The 20,854-nt window shown below is 31.7% G+C and overlaps 3 protein-coding genes and 1 long non-coding RNA gene across 7 annotated transcripts in view; 1 reads left to right on the top strand and 3 right to left on the bottom strand.

Annotated features, from left to right (window-relative positions):
- The window catches only part of LOC109597331 (uncharacterized), a 38,074-nt gene that overhangs the window by 6,087 nt on the left and 11,133 nt on the right, over positions 1 to 20,854 (top strand). The gene's annotated exons all lie outside the window — the stretch shown is intronic.
- On the bottom strand, positions 1,225 to 3,654 carry LOC109597330 (E3 ubiquitin-protein ligase KCMF1). Of its 2 annotated transcripts, none has more exons than XM_020012986.2 (5): positions 3,505 to 3,654; positions 3,241 to 3,408; positions 3,020 to 3,162; positions 2,702 to 2,940; positions 1,225 to 2,505 (listed from the first exon to the last, which is right to left on the bottom strand). In XM_020012986.2, the coding sequence occupies exons 1-5, from the start codon at positions 3,518 to 3,520 to the stop codon at positions 1,698 to 1,700; spliced, it is 1,374 nt and encodes a 457-aa protein (XP_019868545.2). In that variant the 5' UTR covers positions 3,521 to 3,654; the 3' UTR covers positions 1,225 to 1,697. The 2 variants fall into 2 exon arrangements, with proteins under 2 accessions (XP_019868545.2, XP_019868546.2); XM_020012987.2 differs by having other exon boundaries at positions 1,225 to 2,496.
- LOC109597291 (ralA-binding protein 1) lies at positions 4,962 to 7,621 on the bottom strand. Its single transcript, XM_020012940.2, has 7 exons — positions 7,228 to 7,621; positions 6,981 to 7,119; positions 6,727 to 6,920; positions 6,404 to 6,665; positions 6,175 to 6,352; positions 5,778 to 6,089; positions 4,962 to 5,709 (listed from the first exon to the last, which is right to left on the bottom strand). Exons 1-7 carry the CDS (start codon positions 7,313 to 7,315, stop codon positions 5,053 to 5,055), a joined length of 1,830 nt encoding a protein of 609 aa, XP_019868499.1. The 5' UTR covers positions 7,316 to 7,621; the 3' UTR covers positions 4,962 to 5,052.
- Positions 9,457 to 15,059, bottom strand: LOC109597327 (sodium- and chloride-dependent GABA transporter 1). Of its 2 annotated transcripts, none has more exons than XM_020012983.2 (10): positions 14,849 to 15,059; positions 13,311 to 13,760; positions 13,145 to 13,246; positions 12,451 to 12,634; positions 11,777 to 12,148; positions 11,569 to 11,693; positions 11,261 to 11,505; positions 10,989 to 11,192; positions 10,759 to 10,926; positions 9,457 to 10,534 (listed from the first exon to the last, which is right to left on the bottom strand). In XM_020012983.2, exons 2-10 carry the CDS (start codon positions 13,696 to 13,698, stop codon positions 10,448 to 10,450), a joined length of 1,875 nt encoding a protein of 624 aa, XP_019868542.1. In that variant the 5' UTR covers positions 13,699 to 13,760; positions 14,849 to 15,059; the 3' UTR covers positions 9,457 to 10,447. The 2 variants fall into 2 exon arrangements, with proteins under 2 accessions (XP_019868542.1, XP_019868541.1); XM_020012982.2 differs by lacking the exon at positions 14,849 to 15,059 and adding an exon at positions 14,412 to 14,576.

Below are 20,854 nucleotides of genomic sequence, written 5' to 3'. Positions count from 1 at the left end.
CAACAAGAAAAATAAAAATTTGACATTCTAGGTTGTGTTTTGTTTACGAGTACGCATGCGTTGTAATTTTGAACAAATTTAAATTTCCCACTACTTTGCCACAGTTTTCTTTCCTGTGATACTGGTTGCCACTTCTTTCACAAGAGAAATCCGACCTTCAGAAAGTTCATTGAAATGCCTTACTGGCCATTAATTTTTGAAACCACACCCAAACTTCGCCAAAATTTGTTTACTAGTTAAAGATTTATAACTTGTCATTTAATATTGAATAAAATTTTGAACAAGGGAGTTAGATGTTCACCATTTTAAGTGTCATTTATTTCTGTTTACATTTCATAAATTGTATATAATACTGAAAATTCTTTCCAGAAAAGATTCCATTTCAAATTTATCGAGGCTTTTAATAGAAGAAAACTAGCCAGGTGGCAACCGTATCTGTGATATGGGTTCTTTTTTCATTACACATGTCTTGAAACGACAGTTATTTGATCATATGAAACTATATAACATAAAACAGCTTAATTTATTTCTGTTTTCATTCCATAAATTATGAATAATAATGAAAATTTATTCTAGACAAAAATTGCATATCAAATTTATCAAGGATTCTAATAGGAAATGTAAGAATACTAGCCAGGTGGAAACCTTACCTGTAATATGGATACTTTTTTCATTGTACAACTTTTCATATAACAGTTGTTTGATGATATAATACTCATATTCGTTCCAGAAAAGACTGCATTTCAAATTTATCGATGATTCTAACAGAAAAACTATCCAGGTGGCAACCTTACCTGTGATATGGGTATCTCTTCCCATGACAGTTATTTGAAGATATTAAATTACACAACTTAAAAAACTTCGATTTATTTATGTTCTGATTCCATAAATGATTAATAATACTGAAAATTCGTTCCAGAAAAGATTACATTTCGAATTTGCATTTCAAAGGCTTCTAATAGGAAAAGTAAGAAAACTAGCTAGGAGGCAACATTACCTATGATACGATTACTTTTTTGCTGGATTTGATTTCTTTTAGATTTTGATACTAAGTAATGTTGATGATAATTTATTTTTTATGAAATTATTTGTTAGGTGATGACTATAAGGTACTTACTAGTTAGGTGAATAAATACATAATCACTATTTTCTTTTCTAATCGATTTTTTATCTACTATATCAAATACATCAAGCAAAATTGAACATTGAACAGATACAAACGTATACGGTGTAGAAATTTTTATTACAGAACTGGCTTTTACAGGTCTTCATTACCGTGAATTACAATTATTGCTATTTATTAAATTATTAATCATTCCGCCTGAGAAAATAAAGACTTTCTTTCGTATGATTAAAATTTATTCATTTTCGGTGATAAACAAGTTTAGGATCTTATGTGTAATAAAAGAAGTAACATAACACCCCCACTGAATATTTTTGTTATATTATTTACAGAGAACCTGTTCAAATAAAAATCTAATCCACACATTTAATGAAAAAAAGAAAACAATAAATTATTCAAGGTGCAAAGCTATGCCATTTTTACACGAAGCAATAAAATAATATAACATAAAAATAATGAATGCGATTAACGAAAATGTGTTTGATGCAAGCAGGTCCTCGTATTAAATATATGTATGTATATATAAAATCAATCTATCACAAGAATAATAATTTGAAAATTTTAATTAAATAAACTATCTACTATTAATGGGTTCCTCTTCAAGTCCATTTTTATTTTTCACATCTAAAGAACGATTGGCTTCGGCGCGTCTTTTAGCATTTTGAGCATCGGCTCTGGCTCGACCTCTAACTCGACCTTGACCTCGGCTTTGAAGGGGTTTCAGAGACACGTCGTACGACGAATCATCTTGAAGAGCCAACAATTTAGACTTATTCAGACCTACGTTTTTCTCATCTGGGTTATCAGCTGCACCACCGGAACCGTCTGTTCCATCTGTTCCATCTGTTCCATCCGTGCCGCCACCATCTGCATCAGCATCGGTACCGCCTTCGTTTTCCTCTTTGGGGGGGCTGACAACCGTCGATGACAAAACTAATTCTTGGACAAATTGGCTTCTATCCTGCCTTGATTGTTCAGTTGTCGATTGCAGGCATAATTCCTCTAAAAGATTTGTTAATAAATATTGCGAGTGAGGGTTTGGAGCAGACGGGGCGTTGTTAGACGGTTGCAACAGTACAGGTGTCGGATTGAGCATCATCGTAGAGGTTCCACAGTTCGATGAAGAATGACTTTCGCGACCAGTTTGACCGGTTTGTGTCTGTCGCCTCGGATATCGTTCAAGTTGTTGCCTGGCAGCGTTCACTTGTTGCCGTTCTAATTGAAGTTGCATCTGTAACTGCTGCAACTGTGTCGGCGTACTGCTGTTTGTGTTGCTAGTTGATCTGCGAACACCTGACAACTGCGATAATAACTCGGCTATTGGATCCACACTATCTCTGGATGAAGGCGATAATGACGATAGGCCACCAGAGCTGAAAACACTAACAGAATTGAAGGGGTTAGTAGATAACAAGTTTATTTCTATGACATTTCAAATTCTTAGTGATTAAAAATGTTTCCAATTGTTGGTTATACGTCAACTACCTCATTATAAAATGTTTGATGAATTAATTTATAACTAATTTATAATGAAAAAAATTTGCAAGAAAATAATATGAAGTCGTGCCACTAACTTACCTAAAGTGCATGTTTGATCTTCTAGGCCTTAAAGAGGCAGCTCCTCGTCCTATGTGAGTGGTAGCATGTCCTGTATTATGCGGAATTCGTCTAACATTATGCCTCGTACTCACTGGTTCATCCAAGAAAGAAATTAAATCTCGGGGACCTGGACGATGTTCCAAAGTTAAATGTCCAGCAAAATCATCAGTCATTAAATTTGGATCCCCACCAGGCATTGCTGCACATAATGGGCATACCTACAATAAAAGGCATTCAAAATTTCTAAACTATACAATTACATATAAAGTTGTTGGTTAGTAATTTCATATTACTTACTACTTCAAATGGTGAATCAGGATGATCTAATGAAACATGTTCTTGAAGAGTAACATCTGTGTAACCCATTTTAGAACAATATGGACAGGTATATGATTGTGGAAGTTCCAAACTTGTTAAAGCTTCTCCCCCATAATACAATTCTGGAGCAAAAAAATTACAATTACATTGAGTTGATTAATGACCACAGTCAATTCAAAAAGAAAAGACGTATAACTTACCAAAATCAGACCTAGTTAATATACACTGCATCGGATGATCAGTAGTATGTCTTGTATTTGTAGCGCCGCCCTCAAAACAGGCGGCACACAAGTCATAATCATAACATATTAAACACTTGTACCTTCTGCCGCGGAAATTGCCCTTTAAACAGGAGTCACAGCTTACACCTGAAAACCGAATTTTGTATGAGTAAATTCGTTTGTCCGTTGTTCGGCCGATCAGATCATTTTTATATTAGTCAAACTCAAAATAAACTTGCTTACCCTCGTGTCGACTCATTGCATTATTTATACTATTAAATACATTAATAAATAATTTAGTGTATATATAATACAAATTAACAGCTATAAAGGATCATTTTCTTATATTAGTCCGATATAATAGAATGACATCTTAACCAACAAGAGAACAAGCTGAAGATTGATACGCACAGGTCCAGTTAGTACCAACTACACGACCACGAGAAAGAGAGAGAGAGATAGAGAGAATCAGCGACTTGTTACTAGCCGAATACAATTATTCAAGGGAATATTTTGAGTAAATTGTCAATTATAATATATTAACATTTATGAAAAGTAGTTTTTATATAGCCGCATTAAACTGTAATTACATGCATTATATGGGTAGGTAAGTTATTGTTGCACAGACTTTATTTTGGAATCTTCCTATAAGAATCAATTTTAAGTTTATTTTATATTTTATCGTGCATCGTGCAATTAAACAATTTCATCACTACAATGGATTCCCTCCAAGTGGTAGTTTCAAAGCTTTTTTAAATAATAATTAATAATTAATCTAAATTCATTGGGCAAAAATTCATAATCAGCCACGCACTAAAAACTAAATAAATACCAACGGTATTACTTGCTAATTAGTTTTCATTAATTAGTATTAGAGTTAATTTTTACAATAAATTTAAAACAATAATTATGATTTTTTTAATGTCAATTTTGGCAATACTTTTGAAATCAATAACGTTTTTAAAAAGAGAAGGGAGAAACTTTTAAATAAACAAATAATAATAATTAACTTGAAACAACAACAACAAACTAGGATTTTGATGCATAAAGTTCATCATATTTGGTAGATTTTGACGTCAACTTTATTCTGAATAAAAACATAGAGCAGATTATCCACTGCAATTATTATCTGCAGAAGGTAAATCAGTAGGTAACTGATTCGATTAAACAATTGGAATTTGAAAAATTCTTTAAAGTCACTCGGACACTTTACGTACATTATTTTTTTATTTGTAATGATTTTTATTATAAAATAAACTTTAAATGAAACTTTTGGGCTTCGTTTTCTTTCATATATGTACATAAATCAATAGACGTGACGTTCGATAATTGATTACTGATGATTAGAATAATTCCTAGCATAGGGTATCAAGTCATTAAGATCTTGTACTAGGGGGATTCCCCGAATTGCAACATATTTATTTTGTGGTATTTTTGCATTAAAAACCTTTTTTGTATATTGGAACTAAAAAAGGGGCTGAGAAGCTTTTTGAGAAACCTTCCAGCACAACATTGGAAGGGCTTCTATATGAATACGAAATTTTTTCGTTGTAACCCAAAATTATGTTCCTGAAATTTTACTCAATAATCAAAATAATGAATTTATTCCATTTAATTTTTCCAGACTGCATATGTATTATAATTAATTAAATAAAAACGAAGGAAAGAGGTTCAATAACTGTTGCAATAATTCACTTAAATAAACGTTAGAGATTTATAAATTCTTTATTTGTATTAAAATAAAACTTAAAATGGTACAATAAATAAGGAACAAAAAATATACAGTTAAATTTAAAAATTCGATGCCAACTCCAATTTCGCTCTTAAATTTATACAGAACTCTTGCTGTTCAATAATTTTTCTGACCAAGTTAATCTTTGTAATTTGTAATATTTGATTTTCCTTTTGTAACAAACTCATCAATTCATCTAAACCATCGTTAGTCGATGGTGGTAGAGGAGTTATCATTTTTTCGGTCATCAACTGGCTTTTCAAATTTGCAATCTCTTTCCTCTCATCCATTATAGATGCTGTTAGCTGATCCTTTAAAGATGTTAAACCTTTATTTTTAAATTTAAGGAATAATAATGCGTTGTTATCAGTGACCAAAATTGAACTGTTTTTCAATTCCTTATCGTCAGCAGTCGCATCAACGTTCTTCGGTTCTTCTTGAACATGATGAATTGATGAATCAGCAGTACCATTAATCACTGATTGTTCAAACTCATTCAGGGCATTTATGTTTGGATTTAGTTCGGGAGGTGGCTCAGTAACATGTACTGTGCAATGTTCTTCTTCTGTTGTTGCTTGTGTAACAGTATCAGAAATGTGACCAGGAACTGCAGCACTTTTATCTTCTGAGACCGTCGCTGTTCCTTGTTTGAGGGTATTTTGTTCATTTTCTGGTGCTGCTATCTCTTTTTCCTTCCTAGCTGACTTAATTTTTCTCTGAAAACATTAATTTATATATTATTATTACATTATAACATACTAATATAAGAATTAGAGCAATATACCTTCAACTGAGTTATAATTCTTTGCACTTCCCATAATAATTCCTCTCTTTCTTTGGGTATACATCCGAATTTCATTTCAGTGTGTATTTGAGTTAGAAGAGATTCTTGCTTTTTTAATTCCAATTCAATTGATTCTAAATCTTCAGGCAATTGTTGACCGCTTATTAACGGCGGCACATATTGTACTATTTTTAAATCAGGAAATAATGCCTTACTGTGAAGTAACAATGCATGAAGAAGTTTTGAGGATGTGTGAAATGTGTGATTAAGTGCTGCCGACAAATTTTGTTTGGTCATCTTGTTCATATTGTTCTGCAATAACGAACATAAAATACATAAAACATAATTAATTTTTATGTTGATATATATTATCAAAAGACTTATAGCAACCACTTACATTTAAAGAAACATTATCTAGATGCACTATTAGCCAGGACAATAATAATTTATTGAGTCGAGGTAAATTATCCACAAGTATTTTTAGGTGCTTCTCTCTGGTGTTTAAATTTAAAATGGCTCCAGCTTCCTCAAATCTCACCAGTAAGTCACTTGTGAAAATGGGTTCCGGTAAATCCCTGAAAACGATGCCAAAATATTAAGAAATATATTTCTATATCTAAAATTACCTTAGAAACATTTTAAGTAAACTTGTTGCAGTAGGCACATCATAATCTTCCAATTTAATCTTTTGCCTGTTATTATACATTTTTCGAATAAGTAAAACTTTTGATTTGGTACCACTAACTTTGTAAATATTTTCAAATGACATGCCTACTGATTCAATGTAGTCAATACATTCTCTGATTGGTAGAGGTATATCGACTCCATCATGGCAACGACTTCTTTCTATTGCAGTTTCAAGATTAACTCCAAATATTGGAAGAGTCTCTGGAAATAACAACACGTGGTATAAAATTGGCACAAACATTTACCTGTTTTGAATTATCACCTGCTATATCGATGAATTCATCCACTGATTGTTTAACTTTTTTGTTTTTTTCTTTGTCACTTTTTTTCTCGCTTTTTTTGTCCCTCTCTTTCTTTTTATCACAATCTTTTTCTTTTTCTCTTGACTTCTCTCTTTTATCTTTTGACTTCGTGCTGAACTTAAATGGCTTATTTTTCTTAGATTTGGAAGGACTTCTATAAAATAATAAAGATATATCAAATAAATGTGCATATTTATTATATATTACCAACTACCTAGGTTTACACTCTTCATCAGCTGAACTCTCCCCTTCTAAAGCAGCATAACCCTTATCTTTGTCTTTCTTGTCTTTCTTGTCCTTCCTCTTCCCAATTAACATTTCCTTTTTATTAATTTTGTCAGCTTCATCGCTGTCTAAAACATTGATAAATGATGATGATGATGATGATGATGATGATGATGATATGTAAATACAGAATCAAAACATATCCATATACAAATATAACTTGTTTGTTTACTTACAGTCACTGTCATTGTTACATTTTCTATTCAAATCGCAGGCATATAGTCCTGGGAAGTCCTTCATAACATCGGGACTATCAAAATCCATTTTGATAGTGTCGTTGACTGTTTTTCTTTCACAATAACCAGCGCGTTTGTTTTTTCGTAAACTTTCGATGACTGTCTTTTATCCTGCCTTTTTAATTACATGAGTTACCTGTCAGATAAATGGACAAATATGCTGAGACAACCTTTTTGATGGATTTGGGAATATCTTATAGATTTAACACCGGTTTGATAGAATCATACAAGAATATTTAACAGATTGTTCACTTCCTGTATGTGTATGTTTTCTCACTGTGTCGTCAGCTCGGGACCCAATTGGATAAATATCCTAACCAAACTTTTGTTTACTTTCGATGAAAGTGGTTCATGTCTCATTTATCGCTAGACGATTTGATTCGATTCAACAAACAGTTATACATCAATAATGTATTTCTTTTTACTGTGTATTGATGATATCATACTTTGTTTAATTTGCATGATTACATCTTTTTTTTACATTATTATATTTGTGTACACATATGTGATACACATTATTTTGATACTAAAACATTTAACTTATGAATAAAAGAAGTATTTTTCAAGTTGTTACTTTAAGTTACTTTATTTTGAATAGCGCGGTTTTTTAAGTTTCACTCGACGTCATATAACGATGGTTAACTCTATTTTGAGTACTTTGAGAAGTCTGCCTCGGTTATCTATTCTAATCATAGATATAGAGCAGAGCGTAGATTAAACACCGAGGATTCATAGAGTAAGAAAAAAAAGATTAACGCATACGAAAATTAAACCCACAGAACTGAACATTGTTATATTATTTTTTATAGTCTGTAGCTGAGTTAAACATCTTTTAAACCTAAAGTAAACCAAGAAGTAAAGTGTCAGTAACATCCATTATTTGATAAATCTATGTGATTCCTAACATCATGCATAGCACAATTTTAAACACTCTAATTCCCTAATGATTCGTTCACAAAATCTATAAACAAATTTTAATTAAAGCGTGTTACATTAAATAGGGTGTCTCAAATTTTCATTTCATTTGGGTTTCAGAGCTACCACGTATTGATGAGGTCAAAATATGTAAGTTGATCGGACCCAATATACCTATACAGTAGGAAAAGCGTTTTTTAATAATCTATGCTCAATATTATAAAGATCAACAAATAGTTAAGTACAATGACCCAGAAAGTTGGTATGAAAGAAATGCACCACAATTTGAACTGATTATTATAACTATCTCTACAGTGTAGAGCACTGTGTGTAATTACTTTATGAAAATATAGACGTTTCTGAAACGTGGATTATTGTTCACATTTACTAACTAAAAAACCAAACACTGAACCTTTGATGATAATTTTAAAATCATTTCTAGAAAAATATTATTCAACAAATTATGTAATAATTTGGTGGTTAATATTTTTGCTCATATAAATAAACAAAAATCCAAGGACAAACGGTCAATCAATGTCGAAATCGTAGTTTGATCCAGTAAACCAGATCCCCCACTTGACAGACGTGAAACCGGATACATTTCCAGATTAATAAGACGCGACAGGACACTTTCAACACGATCCAGTTTTTGTCAAATGGCTCTTGTTGTTTCTTGTTTTTCTCAAAATTATCCTCAAATTGTTCTTTTTTGATAATGTTTTCTCCTATTTTATTTATTGCTCATTTCCCTAATATTTGTTATTAAATATGCTTATTTTATGTAATTTAATATAAATTTATTTTGAATACTACTAATATAGGGGTTTATTGTTTATATGTGTATGATATGTTCTACCAATTGTTATTGTAAACGCAGCTTATAAATAGAAGTAATGTCTATTAATAAAAATCATCAAAAAATGTTGTACAGGGTTATTGTGTAAATGCGTAAATCAATTAAAATTTATTTAGTAAAATTAAAAAGTAGTTATTAACGTGATAACATGATGATAGCAGTGATATCATAAATACGAATCTCCACTGTTTGGTAAAAAAGCAGTCTCTGTTCTTTGGTAAAAACCACTAAATTTAGTGTTGAATTTCATAAAAATTAATAAAATAATCACTGCTTGTATAGGTCAATCAAGTACAATTAAGATGTACCCGTTTTAATTCATAAAACTTTAACGAACAGGGATCTTGATTGATGTAATTGACTACTAAGTTCTGATGTAAGAAATAAAACAATTGTCATACGGTTTTAACATATATTTTCAAAACACATTTAACGCGATGTAGATGAGTAAAAAATGTGGGTACAAATAATGGACAACGTTATACATTTGAAAGTTTCATTTTGTGTCATAGATTGCTGTAACAGGCTGAAAAACGAACAAAATTTTCGCAATTGAAATTTATAATAGATACAATACTTTATAAACAATAAACTTGTACTAAACAGGTACCTTTGAATGTTCTAAAACATTTAATTAATAAATAACAAAATTCAATAATAAATATGAATGAATAAAAAATATTTGAAAAACAGCAATTGCCATACTATTAAGAGACTACGTATTTAATTTATATCAATTAGCATAATTTACAACAGAAATTACTTAAACTCAATAATTACTAATAAAGTGCTATAATTATATTTTTGAAAATGAAAACAATAAATTAGTTGTAGGTCATAGTGGATAAGATAATAATGAATTAATGACGCTACCTAACACTGATACATGATGATATGACTATACATATTAACAAGATCAACTAACAATGATATGAAATACTTACAACGTCAATAATTTTATGAACACATTTATAATTTCTTCCGTACTTGTTTTCTCAAAACGTTTCTACAGTTTTTAGTAGAGCGTAAAATAAAGTAAGATAAAATAAAAAATTATAACAAAATTATTCACCATTAACAACCGCAACTGCACACAAAACATTTTAATCAGTACATTTATTAAAAAAATTATTTATACTTTAAAATACATCGATCGGTTCATTAAATGTCAATGTCCCAGAAGTTAGGAATTCTATTCCTTCGTTATTAATGATCGAATAAATCATCATTAATTAGCATCAGATTTAATTGAGATTATTTGATCATAAATAAGTGGGAAATTATCAAAAACATATTGAACACTAACGTCCTATTATATGTAGATGTAGTCATCGTAGATATAAGCATACACCTAGACGAACTCACATATAACTGAATATTAGAAATAATTTAAATTGAAGCACCGGTGCCTTCTGCGATCATTTTATTTCTTAATGTTTTAACGTCGTCATCTATTCTTACTAGTAGTCTTATTTTCTGTGAAACAAAGAACAACAAACATTGGTATTTGTATCTGACATCATTTGTATTGTATCATGTACATGAAGAGAGAAGGAAATATTCAACAATTTATTAGAACAATAAGTTTGACTGAACTAAAGTAAATAAATGATGATGATGAAATGATATTTTTCCTTCTCTCATTCATCGTCAATTTATAAAGTAAGTATACCATTGGTAAGTGCTCTGTTGGTACTAACCGTTTGTTTATCTCCCGGTGTTTTGTACCAAATGTAGACCATGTAGCCAGGGATACACAACATAGAACTGAGTGCCGTAAACCATCCGAAAAGATGTGCCCACAGTGGAAATTCATAGTTCAAATATTTGACAGGAGTCCACTGTACAAGATTAAATATAAATACACCCTAAAACAAATTTGCCAGATTATGTTATGTCAAAACGCAAAACGTTAGATCACGTTACTAACAATGCATATTACGGGAGTAGCAATTGTCCAGCAGAATTTCCACCATTTCATTGGATAGTACCCTATCATTTCCCGTATTCCATCATAGAAACGGTTAACACCGAACGCCCAAGATATAGCAATACATTCAAAGAATATCAAAAACAGAAGGCAGAACCCACTCACTGCGTACGAATCTAGGATCTGGAAAACGTACATGCCTCCCTGAAAATTAGGCAATTTTAGTCAAAAATTAACTGTCATCATATTATGTGTGTCTATATGTAGGTTACGTTCGATATACATGAGAGACCCACGACGTAAGAGAGCACGCAAACAATTGCAATGAAAATTTCTTTCCTCCTTCTAAGCAAATGGGGCCATTCGTCAATGATGGCGGTGACGAAGCCTTCCATCGTGCAGAACTGCGAATCGAGGCCGATCAACAAGATCATAAAGAAGAAGAGACACGCCCACAGTGGTGAGCCTGGAAGCTGCAGGACTGCCGACGGGTACGCCAGGAAGGCAAGTCCAGGCCCTGAAAATATTTTGGAGGTAGTACTCACCTATTTATAAATAATATATAATATTCCTTGTATACCTGAAGCAGCTACTTCGGCTACTGGTCGTTGTTGTTCGTGTGCCATGAAGCCGACAACTGAGAATATTACAAAACCAGCAAACATACTAGTACTTGAGTTCACTGAGCACACAATCAAGGCGTCTCTGAAAATAAATTATTACATTTTTAACGTCGCTGTCACACATTGCAGAACATTATGCATTATGATAGATATATGATAGATTACTTGTAAACGTTGTTGGTAAATTTATTGTACGATCCCAAAGCCACCAAAGTCCCCAGGCCCAAACCATAAGAGAAGAAAATTTGCGTGACCGCATCAATCCAGACTTCAGATTCTCTGAGCTTGGACATATTTGGCATGACGTAGAATTTGATTCCGTCCATGGCTCCGGGTAATGTGATGCCTCTTATAAGTAATACTGTAAGTAACACATAAGGGAACAAAGCCGTAAAGTACACGACTTTTCCGGTCCATTTGACGCCCTTCCAAATACAAAAGTAACAAAGAATCCATACTAATAGCAAGGTGCCAGCCAATTCCCATCTTATGGAGCCCACGTGTTCGATGCCTTCAGAAATCTGAAGGGCTCTACGCCTAAAATCATGTTTGGTCAGTCACTTAACATCAAAGTCCAATCAGTTTGTCATGGACTGTTATATAGGGTGGTCCAAAATCTGGTGGTCTTTCGAGATCAAATTTTGATACTCTATTCTTTATTGTTGCGTTTCTATTTAAGAAGGTAAAAACAAATATATTGCTGCGTAGACAATATATAAATATATTTAAAAATCCTAAATTATGAAAATGAAATGATATTCGTCATTTATGGACCTCCCCATATCTCCCTATATGTCAATTAGTTACATTAGTTAATCAATTGTCAATTAGTCACTTACTCCCAAAATTCTTTAACTGGATCTGTTAGTTCCGTCACCGATATATTGTTAGCGTTAATAGAGCATATTTTACTAAAACTATTGTTAGGATTATATTGCTCCCAACAAGTTAATGAGTGCCTATCGTACGGGTTAACACAATTTTTTGTATTCCAATAATTGTTACACGTTCTCCACGGAACATCTAAAACATATCAATCACCATACATTTTGTGTGTGTGTATTATGTAGCTAGTGCCTCGTTCCCTTTCACGCACATCTCAATACGCAGTTGTCTAAATAATAAATATTGATAATTGAGTCAGACAGTGAGTTCGTTCGTTACAATGTGTGAAATGTTGGCGAGCTGCGACTTCTGGCTAACTAACTTCTTTTGTTACCTATCGAGTTCATCAGTAAGTTGACGTTGTCATGGCTTGACTGCTTCGAACGGAGTTCTCTTAACTTTGTTACAAAACAACAATAAGACGTGCTTTCCAATGACAATAGGTACATCTACTCGAACTCGATACGTGGATGTATTGAAAGCTTTCATTCAACGGAGGCTACTCGAATAGACACACACACACACACACATTTATTATTGAAGCAACAAGCGTTTGTATTTACAATAAATAGAGTGTTATTGTCAATTTAATAGGAGGAAACGGGACAGTGGAACGACAATATGTACAAAAATGCACAAAATATTTACCGCTTCGAAGTGACATAAAAAAGTAAAATATTGCCCAGGCTAAAATGACTATGTAGTAAATGTTCATCCAACACGACATTACAGCAGCAGCATAACCAATTCCTTAAACAAATTTGCGTACATATAGTAAATACCAATAATAACACGATTGTTGTGTCATTTTTACCTTTGAAAATGGGTGCTATCTTGAAGACACCTAATCCTCCGATGGTTAACATTTGTCCAAGAGCCAGTTCCATGAAGAACATGGGGATTCCAGCAAGAATGAGTGTGATAAAGTATGGCACAAGGAATGCTCCACCGCCGTTTTTGTAACAAAGATACGGAAATCGCCATACATTTCCTAATCCTATAGCCAAACCAACTACCGATAATATAAAGTCTAATTTACTACCCCACGTCCCCCTCTCGGGTAAGGTGGCATTTTTATTTGATTGTATTTGGTTCGCGGAGTTCGGAACACCTGTTAACGATGGCAATTCTATTTCCTCGTGTTTGTTTAAGTTTACAGTGTTATCCAAACTGTCTTGGAGTTCTTCTCTTCTATCTGCCATGGTAGCCACTTTAATCTTCTGCGTTATATTAGAAAACGTCAGCTCATTACAAATATTCACACCTATAAAAAAAATATTGGATAAAATGTGAGGTTTACTAGGCTAACACAACAACCACCCCACTACATCTTAAATTAACTTTCGTTTTAATTTTAAATTCTATTAGTACAATACAAGCGACATTACTATTATACAATATTATAATGATTTCATTTCATTAATTTTAATGCATTTACGGGTAACAGTAACGTTGTACTCACTTGTACAATTCGTACGTTGTGCAGAGAATCGATTTTGCAGATTTTAAAATTCTTTTCGCTTTTGGATCTTGAAGAGGAAACGATTAAATGTAAAAGAGAACAAGAGGGAACAAGAGGGAACAAGAGGCTTGTTCGGTCCCACATAATTATATCCGAACAGCCGGTAATTAGAAGAAGATTATCTATCGGTTGGTCGTTTTAATTGTGGCAGGGATGAGTGCGGTTTATTGTCGGTGGTCGGTGGCGGCACACGTGAAACACGAAATTGTAAGTCGTCGATTAAGAGACGCACCACGGCGGAGCTCCGCTTCACCACCGCGCACCACCGCATCACCACATTGTGACGAGATGTCACTACCGCACCACCACAACACCGCACCACCAGTGAACACGCACCACCCTCTTCCAAGTCACCAACACCAAGTCATGGAACAGAACAATAAATGGACTTACTCATTGAATTGTCGTTTAAAATATAGTTTTTTGAAATGTTGAAAACTGTCGTACCATCTATGGCACGATCACCAAGAGTTCTCCTTTCTTGTATGATGACGAGTCAAGCACAATATAGGCCATAGACCGCCGATACATAAATGGATATTTCCGTTCAGTTGTTATGTACCCTCCTCGTCACTAATAAAGGCAAAATTGTAATGGATCACTGCAGTTTACTGGTCGTAAAATGGGGGGACTGTTTAAACGTATCAATTATTAAAATTGCTAAACCGTCGCACTCATTACGCGGATCTAAACTTTTATTTATCTATATCTATGTGATGCGAGAGTCACAAAAAATCTCACTTGATCTTGTCGGTTGGTTGTTGACGCTAGCTAGACTATTAAGTTTACAATTTGATATAATTTTTTTTTTTTTTTTTTTTAATATTTACCGTTTAAAATCCACGTGGCGTTTGTATTCAAACACTTGTTCACCTCACACGCGTTACCACGTACGAAACCCGTTAAATCACGAAAGAGTGGCCTCTAGCAAAGTCACTGGACCACTGAATGCGAACATACGTAACCATTCCATGGAAGCTGTAACTTTAATCTAACTGATACCTTCTAAAAGCTCCGTCCAATGAGAACGTCTATTGATAGTGTCAGTGAATGGTGGGGAGGGGATGCGCTGGGATAGGATGGTGTGAGAATGTGATGGGTCGAGATGGAAGCGAACGGGACGCGACGTGCCGCGACGGGCCGCGACGGGCCGCGACGGGACGCGACGACGCGCGTTACGGCGCGAGTGGATGTGACAACATGTGATGGCACGTGCATTGCGGTGCGTCACCCTTACCATTTTACAACCAATCGCTTTTTAACTATCCATACAGATAAAGGATAAGTAACTGGGTAATTTTATATATTTAATATCCATCCCTGTTACTATTACTTTACTAATATTCAGAATTTGCACACACAATTATTACTGATAATTCCTGATTTTGATCCTTATATTGACACTGACACTTATTGACACATAATTACTATTTAATAATTACATAAAGATTTTTTCACACTCATCTTCAAACTCTTTAAAAATAGGAGCTTGTCTCCAACACATAAATATAATCGTACATAATGTACCAAATATTATATAGTCTATTACTTAAATGGCAGATAAGATTTACAAACTATATAACTAGTGTTTCACTACTAATTTCAAAATTATTTAATTACTAATTAAACAAAGCCTACTAAATTTTTCGAGGATAATTTTTGAAAGGATTAATTAATAATTCCTCCTACAATTTTGTTTGCTGTATGTTATAATTATTTCAAATTTCACTGTTTAAATTGATATGCACTAATAAAATACAAAATATTTCCTTCACTTATGTTTTTGACATTTCTTTTGAATAGGCTAAGCAGTACCGTAGCCATCATATACAGTGTGCCCCATTTGAAAGAGGAAAGACATCATACTGGCAATTTTTTTATAGCAAATCTAACTACACTACAGAAATAAGCATCCCCTGAAAGTTTGTAAATATGTATGTATATTCATAATTCTGTGGAAAAATTAAAAATTTCTTATGAATTTATGTTTTTAATCAAGTAGGGTAGGGAATAAACTGTCAAAAATGTAATTAAATTGTCTGAGAACAATGGAGGAAGGTAACCACGAACTTACAAAAATGATATTAAAATGTGTTGCATTGAATGGTGGATTGATGGAAGCGAATATAATTTACAAGTATTACAAGTTTTAGTATAAATGTAGTATTATTATATATTCCAATATTGTTGAAGAATAAAATAATTTGTCAAATTACAGTCGAAATTTAACGTCTTCATAAGTTTTAAAGGTGACTTTATGAACTCAAAACTGTAAAACATAATTACCATAACAATTATGACTTTTTTCTTAGTTTAATCACTTTACAAAATTACGTTAAAATTACTATGAATTTTGATTCATTTGTTACTGAAATAAAGAAGTTACTTCTGTTTACTTATTATAAAATGAAAAATTGGAATTATATTTTCTAGGACATCACGAGGAAAACTTTTGAATGTTAGATTTTGAATTTTAACTTTAAGAGCTTTTAATTCGGCTTTATTTTAATTAAGAGGAAAATTTTTGTCAAAACTATGATATCTAAATTTTTTAACATCATAATATATAATATAATAAATTTGTTAAAATACATGAAAAGCATAATTTTTTTGTACCCTCCACTAGGTGTTCTTTGTTTTTACAGTTAAAATAGGTTGAATATATTTCTTTCATCGTTTATCCTCAAATATTTTCAATAGAATTCATATCAGGGCCTGGATGGCTGGATGTAATCAGTCTCGTACCTTTCTAGAAGTATGAATAGGGCAATTATAGTGTTGAAAAGTAAAATCAACTACATGTAATTAGATATAGGAGACCAGTTTTCTATAATGCTCTTCATTAAGCTTTCCTTCCACATCCCAAAAGACCCTTGAACCTACTACGCTAATCCAAACCCCACTCATTACCTTCCAATATCAATTCACATAACGACTATTTGAATATATATAAAAAATTCTGCATTTTGACCAACAATTTTTGCACATGAACTCAAAGAGTATTTTCATTTAGAAATTATTTTCGACATTAGTGTCTTTTATTCCGATCGGTAATTAGTTTAAATTATAATTTTACAGTCACTGGAGAAATTCGACAATCTTGGTTATTTGCATAGCCAATCAATGACTAAAGGAGATATTTAAATTCTTCGGGGGTTCACGAAACGCGATATTGGCCTCTGTATTAACACTTTCAATCGAGTTGACTTTTAAATTTTCATTTCCGCCCATGGAAATTATGTTTCGTCTCTCAATCAGAGAATATTTGAGGACCCCCCTTAGCCAAGTGACCATCCATCATTTAAAAATTGCAACTCGCTTCTGTTTCTGTTTCTATAAAGTGTACCATTTTTACGTACATTTTAAGTAAAAATGTATAAATCAATTTTGCTGTCTTTGTACTGTCATCTAAGGTATTAGGGAAAAAAATCGTTAACTTTCATTTGTTCGTTTGTTGCCACTGTACGTTGTTTCTTAAATTTATTCAGTCTAATTTGCCACGAATAGTTATTATAAGGCAAATAATACAAACAATTTTCGTTAAGACTTTTCTATATTAATTACTAAGTTTGTTTTTTATAATGTTAACCATTGAGATAATTTATTTAATATTTTTTATTTTATATTATAATTTTTTAAATAAAATAAAATAAAAGTTTTGAGTAAATTGAAAATTGATATTTAACTAATTAGTTAAAAAAATGATTAGAATAATATTATTATAATTAAATTTTTGTTTTGTTGTAGATTCTATGTAGTTTTTAATAATTTACTCATGTGAATAATTTTATGTGTAGATGTTTATGCGTAATTGAAATTATTTGTTAGTTGATTTGAACAACATAAAATTATTTTAAATACTTAATAACGAAATTGTATTTGTTCACGTAGCAGTTGAGTGGGAGTTGATCTACTTTTAGTTGTGTGTGAATTATAAATAAAAATAAATATAAGAGTACACAAATGATATAATGGAAAATTGCTATTGTCTATTAGAGCAATTGCTCAATTACAATGTCACCTACATCGTATTTGTAATAGAAAAGAGCAACATCTATTTATACAACGCAATCGTATAAACAATCTAAATTTAACCAATCTAACTAGAAGAAGTAAATCTAGATATATTGGTAATTGTGACAAACATTTATTATGTTAAGAAGTTTGGCTTCATGTACGGCATAACTTTTTCGTAAAAATCTATATATATATATATATATATATATATAGATGTAGATATTAACTAATTATTAAATTGATTTAAACAAATAGTCGCACCAAGTTGATAATAAGATTGCGTTTTCATCAACGATTTAAGAGAATACTTGCAATATTTGCAATAATAACGTGGAGAACTTGAAACGGATGTGCAGTCAAGTAATTAACGATACGTATACAAATGTATGTTATACATACATATTTTATATATGTATACGTACGTAGATATTCAACCGAGGTGCAGAAATGATTTCCCGGTTAGTACATCCTTTTGGGGCACGGGAAAGGAAGTAACAATGGCAGGATACATGTCACATGACCGGATATCTGTGTAAATGATGAGTATCACGTTCAGTGATGTTCTCTTCTGCCCTGTTTTGCCTCTGACCGACTATCTGAATGGATGTGATGCTCGGATGCTCGATTGCTCGATTGCTCGATTGCTCGATTGCTCGATTGCTCGATTTCTCGATTTCTCGATTCCTCGAATGTTTGACATGGCTGTTCGATTGATTGACAACTTGCCATTTGCTCTTTTATTATGATAACATCATTCAGTTATTATCATTTTCTTTGCATGTCTTTTTCTTTCAGTATATTCAATTCAGCGTTGTTAATATGTTATATTATTTTATGCTCTATTTTTTTTGTAATTTATTTTGTTAACGTAAAATTGAAAAAAAAAGAAAAAATAACTAAAACCATTCATTTCATGATTTAATACTACACAGGAAACATAAAACATAAACTCATTTTGTCACTCCAATTATTTTTCAATAATATAACATAAAACAAAAATTTTCGAGATATAGGGTGGTGAAGTTTTAAAAAACTACCTTTTTATGATATCCCTCTAGATATTTTAATGAAATTTGGTATCTATCTACATATCATAAATATTATGGCCATAACTATTTTATTTAATGTTAGTATTATTTTATATTCTATTGCCTCTAATTAAATGCACTCAAAATATTTTATATTGCTGTTATAATAATTATAATAAAAAAATAAAATAATAAACGAAATTAGTGAATAATCGATTGAATCGACCCGGTGTATTGAAATACTATCAAGTAAAAAATTGGTATAATTTTGAAAAATACAAATTTCAGTTCTTTAAGGATAAAATTAAATTAAAATGTTGCGTAGTGGAGACAACAGTAACAGAAAAAACAAACATTACTTATACTAGAATTCATTCTAATTCAAGTAGTAAAGCTCATATTTGTAATACATCTTAATATGTAACTATAATTATGGCCACTAGTGTACTCGTATATACGCATCCACCATAATTTTAATGGTGAACTTCTTACTGTTCATAAATTCAATTTTAAAAATCTTCCACCGCCCTGCAAATGATGACTTTACTTGTTTAAATTTAATTCAAGCATCTTTAACTGTTTTGCCGATTGCTCTCTAGAAGGCCTTTAACAGCCTATAAACACAAAACATTGGGTGCGTCTTCATCACAATTAGTTTTTGCCTCAAAGGACAAAGATTAATTCTCTAATAATCTTTTATTATTTAGTAAAGTGTATGCTTGAGTCTATGTAAGTAGTTTATTAAAAATAAGAGGTGGTTATTCTAATAATAGGTATAGTATAAGTATAAGAACAAAGTTTGTTTGTTAATCTTAAATCAAAGTGTATAATGCAGAGAGTACTGGTGTTGGTTGTACTGTCTCTGGGACCAATTAGATTTAAGATTAGAACACCCACTTTAATGAAAACAGAGAATAGAGCTGTATATGTTTTGTAATATGTTGCACTCAGAACTTACCTTAACTGACATCTTTTTAATAAATGTTAAGTTTAATAGCAATTAATTAACCTAACAATAAAACATAGTAACGCATTTGTTAGTTTGTTATTTGAATAGTTATTCAGGTTTAGGTATAACAGAAATTAAACTATTCATTGTGACACCGACTGTAGATTTATTTAATACATTTATTAATCCATATACATTTAATAAATATTAAATATCTAACCAAAGAAAAATAGTCACAACCAGTATAATAGGAATCTATGTTGCAAATTAATTAATCAATATGTATCATCTATACACTTAAAACGTTTAGTTCACTTTAAACTTGAAAATACATGTTAAATATTTGCATGTTCAACAAAGTTAAATTGATACATTCATGTTGTTATAAAAAGTAAGCGACGGATTTAATAGGAAACATTAAGTTCTTTATTCATCCAATCTCTTATAAATTTAAGATGAGAAATGAATGAGAATGTCGTATTCAGTGCAACAGTTTGTTCATCTTAAAGTCTTGGACCCTCTTCTTCAAAGTAATCGCTCCTTTAATCATCGAAAAGTTCGTTTATTTGGCATTAAATTTTTATAATTAACATAAAATGTACAATATATTGTTAAAACGGCACACACACAAAATCGTGTAAAATTTCCATAAGTATATCATTTTAACTTTGTCTCGTTTCTAACAATGCATATAAGTACTGGTACTATATTAAGAAATAACATATATAAGTATGCTTAAAAAAATACGAATAATTAAGTTCACAACAATCTACAATGCTATTTACTTCTCATTTGAAAGTTCAAAGTTGAAATCATCTAAGATTTTGTCAAGTTACTTATAA

Source organism: Aethina tumida, chromosome 1, assembly GCF_024364675.1.
Source record: "Aethina tumida isolate Nest 87 chromosome 1, icAetTumi1.1, whole genome shotgun sequence".
NCBI lineage: Eukaryota > Metazoa > Arthropoda > Insecta > Coleoptera > Nitidulidae > Aethina > Aethina tumida.
The sequence above is the reverse complement of the archived record's forward strand: the minus strand, read 5'-3'. Positions and strand labels throughout refer to the sequence as shown.

What these genes read in the sequence shown, in the direction of transcription:
- LOC109597330 (XM_020012986.2), bottom strand. An exon ending in ATTAACTAGGTCTGATTTTG is followed by an intron (nt 3,163 to 3,240) that starts GTAAGTTATACG and finishes TTTTTGCTCCAG; the next exon opens with AATTGTATTATGGGGGAGAA. An exon ending in AGATCAAACATGCACTTTAG is followed by an intron (nt 2,506 to 2,701) that starts GTAAGTTAGTGG and finishes CAATTCTGTTAG; the next exon opens with TGTTTTCAGCTCTGGTGGCC.
- LOC109597291 (XM_020012940.2), bottom strand. Translation starts at nt 7,315, where the DNA reads ATGGATTTTGATAGTCCCGATGTTATGAAGGACTTCCCAGGACTATAT. An exon ending in ATGTAACAATGACAGTGACT is followed by an intron (nt 7,120 to 7,227) that starts GTAAGTAAACAA and finishes TCAATGTTTTAG; the next exon opens with ACAGCGATGAAGCTGACAAA. An exon ending in GAATTATAACTCAGTTGAAG is followed by an intron (nt 5,710 to 5,777) that starts GTATATTGCTCT and finishes TAATGTTTTCAG; the next exon opens with AGAAAAATTAAGTCAGCTAG.
- LOC109597327 (XM_020012982.2), bottom strand. An exon ending in CCAGTTAAAGAATTTTGGGA is followed by an intron (nt 12,149 to 12,450) that starts GTAAGTGACTAA and finishes ACATGATTTTAG; the next exon opens with GCGTAGAGCCCTTCAGATTT. An exon ending in AGCCGAAGTAGCTGCTTCAG is followed by an intron (nt 11,506 to 11,568) that starts GTATACAAGGAA and finishes AAATATTTTCAG; the next exon opens with GGCCTGGACTTGCCTTCCTG.